We start from the raw sequence: 12,078 nt of genomic DNA on the forward strand, positions 1-12,078 counted from the left end.
TTATGACTTTTTGGTTGTTGTTTGATATTTGGAAGAGCACTCCTGGGGGAGGAAACGGCACGAAGTCCAGGTGCACTGCCCTCACATTAGGTGATTAATCATAAGTTCTGGGATGGAGAGGAAGACTTTCAAATACAGGAATAAAACTAATTCATTCTTGTAGCAACAAAAGTCTCTTGAGCAATGGCTGAGGTGGGGGGCTGAGCTGTGTAATTCAGCCTTCCTCACCAACAAGACAACTCGTTGAGTCTGAGCACCCACAAGACAAAGGTCATTTGGAGCCTTAGACTTAATGCTCAGCCACATTTACCAGAATTGCAACGTTCCAAAGAACACAAGCATAATTTTTTCATCCTGCACGAATACAGGACTTCAGACAGTTACTCATGAGTCTCCAAATACTTAAGAAATGCTGCATAAAATCATACAGATATTTTAAAGTCCTGGTGCGGATCTCAAAAGCTGCGTTCTATGATTTTAGACCATCATCAAATACCAATTCTCTCATTACTATGCTAAATGACAGCAGTTCTGCCTTAGTTACATTTATCTATTGACGTCAGAAAAGTTTTGAAGACACTTGCATTTTTTTCCTTTTTTGTCTAGGCTTTCAAACCAAACAAAAGAGTTCATTTTTCTCTGTTACCACTGACTGCTTGCAAGTTGCTTTTCTAGGAGTATTTCATAAAGCCTACAGATATCACTCTCCAAACCATATTGGCAAAGCTAAGAACAAGAAAACACTAACAGAGGCAAGTGAAGATTCTGAGACACCAGTCTCAACTCCTTCAAGTCCTAAGAAAGAAAATTCATTTTGCCCTATCACTGTCTGTTCTTTCTGGACTGGTCAGACCTCATACTATCTCAAAGCGGGTATTCGGTAGCTACCCTGTTTCCCCAAAAGTAAGACAGGGTCTTACATTAATTTTTGCTTCAAAAGATGCGTTAGGACCTATTTTCAGGGGATGTCTTATTTTTCCATGAACAACAATCTACATTTATTCTTGAACAAAAAATCAACTTTTATTAAAATACAGTCACATCATGACATTCTGTCACATCTGTCTTGCTGCATTCTATTGTCAATTAATTTTATTTTTTTACATTCCTGGATACTATTTAAATTGATTTTTTAAAATGGGCTATAACTGGGGTTTAATTTTGGAGTAGGACTTATGTCTCAAGCATCCTCAAAAATCCTGAAAAGTCATGATAGAGCTTATCTTTGGGGTAGGTCTTATTTTCAGGGAAACAGGGTATAAGACACAATATATCAAAACACAACCAAACCCTGACAGTATGAGACCCCCCCATCCAATGGAGGATAAAACCCACATAATTATAAAATCTCTATTTTAATCCTGTAAATTTTCTGTAGTAGCAACTTCTGAAACCAATGGAAAGTAAAAAAGAAAATCTTCTACAATAAAATTGAGGTACAGAAGCTGTTATGACCACTTGCTCTGACAAACCAGCCCACGGTTGAGATGGTGTGATAATAGAGTGCTCAATGAGGATTAAATATGTTTTTTTCAGAACAGCTGGGATGAACTCAGGTTTAGGCAGCAGTTTCACCCATTTGATCTTATAGAAACCATTGCCAGGTTCTGGGATCACTGAAACTGAACTAGCTGCATTTGCTTACAATGATTCTTGGATAGTGGGAAACTTTTTCAAGTGAGCACTTGTCCTTGCCCGTCCATTACAAGCAAGAAGGTGTGATCAAAGGGAGAACATCAGAGAAAAATTAGAAGCCGAATCCAAAGACAGATCATCCATTCCTCTCACTGAACTGCTGGAGAATCTCTGCCATTGAGGAAGGATGTTTCAAGATAAAATCACAACATTCCACAGGGCATTTAACACCTGCCAATGGCTCTAACATGCTTAGTAAAATTAGACGGCTCCAAAAAGGCACGTAGTATGAAGTTCCTTGAAATTTCAGCACATCTGAGTGAGCCTGCACTGCAGCATATGCTGCCTGCCCTCTTTTTCACCCAAAATATGTGAAGAGGAATGGTTTGTCTTTATAACAACAATAGAAACCACCATAAAAATACTCCAGAAGAGCTGAACTTGACGTAATGTTTTAATCTCAGGAATCAATAGTCTTATTTGCCAGTGATATTATAGAAAATGATCAGTGTGTCCAAAAAAAATCCATAATATTTTTTCTACTGGAAAACTGTAACCTTTTGTCTCATTTCCTGCTAGGGAGATCAGATTTATGGACATCTCACAGAGGAAGAAGATGGTTTTCTGTGCTTCACCGAACACCCACAAAGCCACATGCAAACACTGACACATAAGCCCCGTACACAAAGGAGAGATAGGATCTGCCATGTTCCATCAGACGCTGGTGCAATGCCCAGCATCTCCTGCCTAAAGCCACTGAAAAATCAGGACAGCCGTGTGAACCACTGGAAGCAAGTCCCTAATTCAGTCTCACACCTGACCTCAGTTTCAAAATCAATTTTTCATCAATACTTAATAGAGGAATGAACACTACAGCCTCTGGGTTTTCATTATTTAAAGGTGCTTCAGAGCACATTAAAAAACAAAACAAAACAACAAAAAACAAAAACAAAGCCAAAACCAAACCCCAAAAACCTAAATAGAGTTCAAGAGGGGAAGACTCTGCCCATAGTTTATTTTTTCCTGCATTCCATCCGCAAGGTGTTGCTGGGTGACATAATGACTGAGGAACCAGTTCCAGCTGTGTTTTAACTAAAAATATTCACAACTTTCACAACTCATAATAAATATCTATAGGATGCAATGAAGCTACCTGCTAATTTCTTATCTAATGTATCTTTCTCTCCAGTTTCTCATAGATCGCTATTACTGCTGAGGTCCACTTCTCCATAGTTCTCAAAACTAAATGTAATACTCACAAAATGTAAATCTGACAGTGTAAATTATGCTCTAATTAAAAATACCAGTGAGAGAGGAAGGTGTTTCGGGGAGAAGTGCTGAAGGAAAGGAAAACAAATGATTGGCTTACATAACAAAGGCATAAAGCACATACAGCAATTCATCCACATTCAACCTGAGCAAAACTACAGGACAAGGGGAGATTCAATTAGAATGAAAAGCAATCAATCCAGATCCACTACCATTTGATTTCACCACATTCAAAAAAATATACAGAATAATTACCAGCTAAGTGGACTAAGTAGAGATTTCCTGTATGGTTATTACATATCTTTAAACTGCTATTACATATCTCTTCAGTGGTGTCAAGGTGCATTGTATTTTCTTTGGAATTATACAGTCCTGACCCCTCCAGAGACCAGGACATTGCACTGGGATGCATCGCCTCACTATGTGGAAGCACTGCTTTTATGTTACCAAAGCAGGACACACAACCTGGAAGTGTGGTGATAAAATCCAGTGGTAAAAATGTAAATACCAAAGTTTTAAAGCTTACACAGGTTATTGCAATCTGAGCCACTAAATTTTCATTACCACTTTCCTTTTTTTTTTTATATATATTCAGTGTGCTTAAGTGAAATTATAGCCCATTTCAGAACTGTATCTGTGCAAAAAAGAAAGTTTACCAAGGAGAATGTCAATTTTCCTATCTACATCTGTTGCAACAAATGCTTCCCAGAAATCTCTTAGGTATACTGCAGTATTTCTTTATGTAGAAAATTGAACATAACAAGGAAATTGTACATTTACATTTTTCAACATATTTTTCATCATTCCCTGTTCTTCGTCACAACTGTTCACGTTCACTTTTTTTCCATCTCAGAATTTTTGACTGTAAAATCTCACGTAAATATTTGTGATTCCCAAGCCCACCTGAAGGATATTTATTTCATCATTCTGCCTGAATTTAAGTTGAAGTAGTGAGCAGATTCCTCTTACCTGTTTGTGAGCATGATCGTAAGAGTTAATGTGATTGTCAAACTCCTGGTGTTTATAGTACTGCTTGTCACAGAGTTCACAGTAGAAGTTGGCTTTAAGGTCTTCCAGAGCTTTCGCTATCGTGTTTTTCTTTTCAGCATAATCCTGGAGGGGGGCAGGAAAGAGTAATTTTAGTTTTGGCTTTGATGCTGCAAATGGATTTTGTGCTCTGCACTTAATCATATTTGTAAACATTTACACACCTCCATAACTAAAAGCCTTCACATATTTGCTGTGTTACACTGCACATGTTTACTGTTTCTGCTGGGAGGCTGAAGATTTGCACATTTCAATTTGCTCTACAGTTGCCAGCTCCCCTCAGGGACTCTGTCAGAGGCTAGAAGGATTGCCCCCAGGTTCAGTCCAAATACAAATATTTATCATGCTGGAGGCTATTTTGAGTTAATTTTGCTCCAAGACTCACTGCTCTAAAGATCTGCTGGGTAATATACCCAAGGAGAATAAGCACGAAAGTACAAACTATCAGGCTTTTAGAAGAATGTGTGCTTACTAGCAAGGAAAGAAAATAAAAGAAACCCTACTGGGTCCCTCTTGAAGGCGTATACACATGAAAACATGAGGGACATTTTCAGAGCTGAGAGGTAACGAGCATCCTCCACGGCTTTGTTATTTGTCAGCCAGCATTAGAAGGACAGATGCACATCTCCGTTTACCATACATTAGCAAAAGTATTACAAATAACCTGGCTTACCATTTATGAGCAAATTACATACAAGTCATAGTTATTAATTTCCTAAATACACTGATGATAACATGGCCCATTCTGAAACAGCATGGAAATGGTCTGTCATCTCAAATTAGTTTAATAGCAGTTAAACATTGAACATATAGAACTTCAGTGCAACGACTCCTGCTTTTGACTAGACTGTCTGGGATAACATCACACCATGAAATTCCCAAAACGTCAAATATTGTTTAAGAAAACACGCTCATTTGATTTGTTTCACAAAATTTAATAACTGTGAGCTCTCTGGAACTGACCCAAAACTCCCCTTCTCTCTTTTTCCTTGTTTGGTTAGATTAAGATAAAACATGATCTCATAATCAGTACACCTAAAACTGAACTAATTTTGGGGAAAATGTCCTTATGTATTAGTAGCTTTCACAGCTTAGGACTCATATATTTCCAATATATTTAGGGAGTTTAAAATGGAAAAATTATTTTTATCAGATTAGAATATTTTCATAACAACGTTATTAAAAAAAGAGAGGAACAACAGTCATGCAAAAAGAATTATATCCACAAAGTACTTATTTAAAATAGTACTTCATATGTAATTCAGCATGATTGGACTGCTAGCAAACACTGTTGATTCATACCCAAACTGAAGTACTCCCTCATCAAAATTTTGCCCATTAAAAGAATTGCAAATGTCACTTCAGAGTGGTATTTTGAATACTGGCTGACATGTGAAGAATTCACACATTTCTACCACATTTTCAAAATGATGTTTCATAAAACATGTTTTATTTAAAACCAAAGTGATCTAGCATTTTATTTCAAGAAACAGCAGTATTTTACACTTGGAAATACCATTATGCTGTATGGAAACTCTACACTTAATTTTTGGTATCAACTAGTAAGAAACTACAGGTTTTGAACCACTTCAGTTATTACCAAGATGCTGATGGAGTAGACACACCATGTTGAGACCCTAAGGAGAAACACTCCCCTGAAACACTTTAAAAGTAATTCTCATACTCTACAAAAGGATGCCAACTGATTTTGCTTTTTTAAAACACACACACACAAAAAAAAATTCTGGATTTGGGGAAATTATCAGAACTCTGAAATATTATATATCACATCTACGATGGACAAGAGTGAATGTGATGGCTCCTAAGACAAAACAGTGATTTAAATAATATTTTTTCTTTATGTAAAGACCTCAAACCACGGTGTTGCAAAATTTTGCATGACTTACTAATGTAGAACAGCACCCTGAATAAAATTATGTAGCTTCATCAGTGTTCCTTTTGACATAAATCATAATTCTTGAAACAATATACTTATTACATAGCAGAACCTAACATGAATGCAATTACATTCCACATACCCAAAGCATCCTAATGGAGCAGAGACCCCATGGAAACCCATGAACAACGTTACTGCAAAGCAATAAAATCTCATCATGATCTTCAGGTTTCTACTACTAAATTCTTCCAGCTAGGGTTCTTTGTTGGGTAAGGTTAATTTTACTTCACAACATTACATGACAATTTCAAGGCAATGTAGGAGAATGTCATCACATCCTCTAAATTAGACACAAATAAGTAGAAGCAATAATAGAGTTTGATCATGCCCAATAGAGAGGAAAAACAGGACTTTTAAATGAGAAGAACCAAATATATCCGACTTTAGGAACACAAGAATGGCTGTATTGGGTCAGGTCAACCTCTGAACCTGTCTAAGATTTTATTCTGTACAAGAGACCCTTAACTAAGGACCATTCTCTTCGCATTGCTTTGCAGCTGTGTTCTCCTAGTTCCAGTTGTTGCATATTGGAAAAGGTCATAAACACCCATTTTTTAATTCCCTTTTACTGGTTTATTCACAATTACATCCACCCCCTACCATCCCGTCTCTCAGGTATTGCTCTCTGAATTACACAGCTCTAGTTTATTCAGGCATTCCTTACATCAAGGCCACTCACCACTTCTGCTTGTTCTTTTCACAGCCTCTAAAAGAAGTACAGCACTATATTAATATTTTCTACTTTCTACCCTATTCCTTTTTGTAGTAAGTCTTAACATATGAATTTTTAAAAATCATGATAGAACACTAAACCAACACTTTTATAGAACTCCTTTATCACCTACATCCTTCGCTGCAGTATAATTTTTTGCTGGCAGGAGACATTTCTATCCAACTACTAAATTTCCCCTGACTCCAGAAACCTCACGCTTCTTCAGTGGCAGCAACAGCCATTAACAAACCTCACGGCTGAGATACCAGCTTTGGGATCCAAGCGTAGGCAATAGCATTAACTATTAATTGTGGGCAGTGAAGTATCTGTCTCCAACACGAATACATTTGCAGAAAAAAATTTCTAAAGCAATAGTAGCATAAGTGTTTATTTTTACAAAAATTTGCATTGTGTTGCACCTCAAACAACCACGAAACATTAAAAACAGGTAGTTTCTTCACATTAGCTCCTAAGACTACCAGATGAGACTTGTTGATTCTATTTTAATTTGTTAGGAAAGATATTGAATCACTTATCCAAACATCTTTCTCTCCTAGTCCTTTCTAAGACTTCAGCTTATTGTACTGCACAGATACACACAGAAAAACCCTTAATCAAACCCTTCATGGAGGGTGTTCAGGAGATTCCCTGCAGACACAGGACCCCCGGGCTGTGTCAGGACTGAGAAGTTGCTGTTCCTGGTTGGCATCGGGAGCCGAGGAAAGTCTGATGTCAAGGATGGATGGATGGGGAGTGGGAACAGGAGAACGGAGGCTGCTGCTTCTCCTCCTGCTGGGCCATGTCCATTGATTTTGCAAGGAGTACTGCCTGGGAAGAGGAGACTTTTGCAAGCTCTGTGGATTTTGATGAGGTACAACTGCCCAAAAACTGACAGTAAAAAAATTTACACTCTCTGGACTTTGACGGTATTGGCCAATGGATTGCAGATAGGAGTGACCTGGAACCTTCTTGAGAAGAATATTCCTGGAGTAAATTGGCAGCCAAAAAACTTACTTAAAATGGTTAAATATGATCAAGCTTAGCCTCAATTTAATCAAGATTTGCAAACCCTCCTGGAAGTGTGAAAAGAACTTTGAATTATGACTCAGTTTGGTAATGAAACTCAGAACCGAGTGTCACTTAGTTTCATTAGTTTTTTCCTGAAAGGCTTATTATCTGAAAGCCTACAGCTATAATTCACTGTAGCTATTTTTCATAACTTATTTGAAAGATCTCTAATAAGCAATTGCATCTATCGGCTGGCTTTATTTCTCTAAACCCTTCTTCTCCGTCCTCCCAAGCCTTAAGCCTGGGCAAATGCTATATCAAAAGTCTGATAAATTGGATTAAGAGGGCGCTTCATCCACAGAGGAGCTACCTGTAACTTACCCAGACAGGACTTTCTGCACACGTGATAGGAGAGAAAAAGAAGGAAAGCTACAGAAACACTAAACACTTCACATTGATAACTTTGGAGAGCTGAATGGATGCCTCGGTCTAGTGAATATTTTTATGGAGTGCACTTCAGCCTCACATTTCTACTGTCTGCAGAAAGGTCAACTAGCAAAAAAAGCAAGAGTGAGAACTCATAATACATGATCTACTCCATGGTGATCGCCAGTGTGAATATTCTTACTTTACAGTAAATGTGAGCTCCTTTTATTGCAGGAAGCTATTCTGCATTTACTGTAGATTTAAAAGGGTCAGGCCTGCAGTCACTGCAAAGTAAAACATCTTACAGAAATAAATCCCTTCTTCAGGATAATTTACTGGTAGAGTCATCCCAGAGAGGATTAAACTGCTCTGGTCTGATCCTCTGGATTAGACCACATTAGACTGGACAGATGTTCCAGAGTAACTTTGTTTCATAAAATTATTTAAGGCATTTTTTTTATGTCCCAGTAACGAGGAAAAAAAAAAAAAAAAGGAGAAAAGAAATTCTGAATATAGGAAAAAACATCAAGCTAATGCCCTTGATTCAGCAAAACTACTCTGTATAGTAGCTGCATTTATGTGAAAGAATCTGCCAAAAAACACGCTGTTACCAAAAAAAAATAAATAATCAGCTAGTACTTAAGAATACACTCATATATAGTCAATTAATTGCATTACCTGTGGACACAATGGATTCCTTAATTTCTGGTATATTTACTAGGTATTGCAAACACAGCACAAAGAAGCAGATTTTGCTGAATAAAACGTTCAATTTGCTAACATCTCTCCTCTGCTATCAATCTTGGTATGACTTGGTGGATTTAATTCTTTTTTTATCTTCACATATCACACTGTTACTCATGACAGCAGTCTGTACATCATCCACTGATGCACTTGAAGGAATAAATAAAAAATAGAATACGTTAACAATATTAACGTTGTCTAGTACCAAACCCTATTATTTATAAGGTTCTTGTCCTTATCAAGGCATTTAGACCAAAGCAAAAGGCAATTAGATGCATTGATCAAATTACTCATGGATCTTTACAAATTCATTTCCAAGCATTGTATAGTGAGCTTCAGATTTATACCAAGTTTACAAGGAGACTGGCTGGGAAAATAAATGCCAAGAATCTTGTCAGCTCTTTTTGATTACCTCACCTGAAACTTTCCCATTAGCTGGGAGATGTGATGAGAGACCTAAAACTCACAAGGTCATGAGCACCAGATACTATTTCCTTGATTTCTTGCTCCTTTCTGACATCCTCCTTTCAGGCAAAGGAGTTTCCACCAGCAATGGCCCCATCGTTTCACTGTCCTGGATGGGGATGGGCCCAAGGAAGAAGCGGTATCCTGAAGACCCCTACGTTAATCAAACATCAAGGGTTGAAAATCCCCCACCTTACCTTTACTTTCTCTTTGAGATCACCTGCAGACAACCAATTCCAACCAAAACACTTATTACATACAACAGAGCTAATCAGTACTGTGCTATGTGTATACTGGAAAATGCTATTGAAAGACATGCAAATAATTATAAAACTGCTTTCTCAGCTTCCTAATAAACACACAGACAGTATTTCACATTTAGATAAACACCCTAGCACTAGGATAAATGACACAGTGAAATTAGAAGGAAATAGCAAAATTTATTCCAATTAGTGTTGTTTGCTTCCTAATGCCATCTTCAATTTTGAAACACCAAATTTGTTAACCATGTCCCTAACTAATGCCAACAGCTGAATTCCACAACCCCTACACTAAAAGGAGTGAGACAGATGTGAACAGGGACTGAGCTGGACTCGGTGGAGAGCAAAGCAACGAAGAACAGCATCCTGCAACATTAAAACTGAATTAACTTGAAAGGAAGCTTATGATGAGACAGCAATTTGTTATCAGATTTGCCTGTCTCATTAACTTACTTAAAGCACTTATACTGTATAATTACTTTTAACTGTGACTCATAAAATCACTTGATTGTGGGGTTTTTTTTGCCATTAAAACTAACTGTTGTGCACAGACCCATTTATTTATTCCAGTGCTTTAAAACTGACTTCCAGGCAGAGCATACACTTAGAAGGTGAGAGCACTGGCCACAGATCTTTGCTTGGATACTTGTATTAAGATATAACTCTTCATCAGTGCTGATGAGAAAGAATGTGTCTAGTTATAATGGAGAAGAATTTATCTATTCTATCTCCACCACTGATCTTTTGAAGTCCAAACAAGGCAGAACTGAAGAAGGCTTTGCTGTAGAAAAGGAAGAAGGTTTAACTCTAGATAACATCACCTTCACTGAATGTTCATCACTGTTTAATGATCAGCAAGGGAAGAAGGAGCCTGGCATTGATCTCCTTTACTCCTCTACATTAAATAGTCCAGTCACGCACTTTAATTAGAGCATAATTTTTATTTAAAAACATCCTGGGGTTGATTTTTGGCATTTAATTTCCTTATAGCAAGCATGTAGACATCTAAAGATTTTCATAGCTACTTAATGTAATTTCACTGACAGGTAAGTGTCTAATGTAATTAGGTTCTTTGGGAAAATCAGGTTTTTCTGTTTAATCCTTCCAGTGACACACTAAATGAACTGTCTTTTAACCCTGCTGAACTTGCAGCCCTGCAGATGGACTGAAAAACCCTTCTTGGGCACAAAAAACGTGCACTGGAACAGATGTCAGCGGTTGTGCCCAGCAGTCCTCAACCCGAGGGGGTACAGCCATGTCTGGTGTAAGATGTTTCAGGACCCGAGGAGGGGTGAGAGGAGTTGGTTATTTATTTCACCTCAAGATACCTGGCTGTCAATTGACCAGCTGCTATTAATCTGTAAAAGTTAAAGAAAAATTGCCAATAAAGTTGCCCAGGGCATCAGAAAAACAGAAACTGGACCCCATTTTATAAATATGTTTGATTTTGAGCATGTGATTGATCTATGGGACTGACACGCAAGGTCTGCATACCTGTACTTTCAAGATCAGAATTCTTGGTGATTACTGAGTTTAGCTTTCCCAGCTTTGGCTGCTGTGCTTGACTAATAATTTTTTCTGCAAGATTTTTATTGACAATGTCTACTATATTGATTTTTTGTTAAGTTTTTGACCCCTTTGTTTTTTTTTAAAAAAAAAGGCAACAGGAATATAATAATCTTGGAATTGATATAAAGATGTTTTTGTCCCATTTTGTTCCTCTCAAGAACACAACTTCTCCATGACCGGCTAAAATTGCAATCTGTTCTACTTTCTAACAAATCTGAAACTTTGTTATTTAAATGTAAAACAATGTCCCAAAAATGTGAGCATTATATTTGCCCTGCTGAGGAAGTTTGAAAATGTGTTTTGAATTTAATAGGTCCGCTGCATTTTCACAGCCGATGTGTTTGTTAGGAGCAGTTACTTACTTACTGAAGTAAGTGCTCGGGAAATCCCCACAGCTGGGTCAGTGATTTTTCTTAACAGACCCTTTTACTGATTCCTTTTTACTATGGCTTTCCAGACCATTAAACCTTCTCATGCAAATGTACTATCTTTTTATAGCTTCAGGGACCCAACACGACTAACCTTCCATTATGTGTTTTGAAGTGATATGCCATCAGCACTTAAATCCCCAGCCATTGAAAAAGAGACCTTAGACCTGGGCCAGGTCTGAAACGCTCCCAGGCAGGTTCCCATGCCTACCCAGCAAGTCCTGGACACAGGAAGCAATTCCAGCTGCAAAACAGAGGATATTCTATTCTGATATATAGCTGATGGGCTGCATCAGCTTATCCCACTGGACAGAAGTAACACCTGCACAGATGTGGTTATTAAATGGAACATATCTCGTAGGGCTGGACCAATGTACGAATTTTAGTTAAAAAAATCACCACCACACCAATAACAAACCCCCAAGCACACTAGGAATTACTCTCCTGAGTTTCCTCAGTCATCTGATTCTGAATATGTATGATATTATGATTTGCATTATGATGCAATATGATGCAGTAAATATTTTCCTAAAATTAACCCTCAGTGTTACCACAATC

At 37.6% G+C, this 12,078-nt stretch overlaps 1 protein-coding gene across 3 annotated transcripts in view; it reads right to left on the bottom strand.

Annotated features, from left to right (window-relative positions):
- The window catches only part of ZNF804A (zinc finger protein 804A), a 152,133-nt gene that overhangs the window by 35,962 nt on the left and 104,093 nt on the right, over positions 1-12,078 (bottom strand). For all 3 annotated transcript variants that reach the window (XR_011740036.1, XR_011740035.1, XM_065840285.2), the window contains exon 2: positions 3,874-4,017. Coding sequence is in view for 1 of the 3 variants with exons in the window: in XM_065840285.2 (XP_065696357.1) it covers positions 3,874-4,017 (144 nt within the window). In the remaining 2 variants the exon portion in view is untranslated. The remainder of the gene's footprint in view (positions 1-3,873; positions 4,018-12,078) is intronic.

This window comes from Patagioenas fasciata, chromosome 7 (genome assembly GCF_037038585.1).
Source record: "Patagioenas fasciata isolate bPatFas1 chromosome 7, bPatFas1.hap1, whole genome shotgun sequence".
NCBI lineage: Eukaryota > Metazoa > Chordata > Aves > Columbiformes > Columbidae > Patagioenas > Patagioenas fasciata.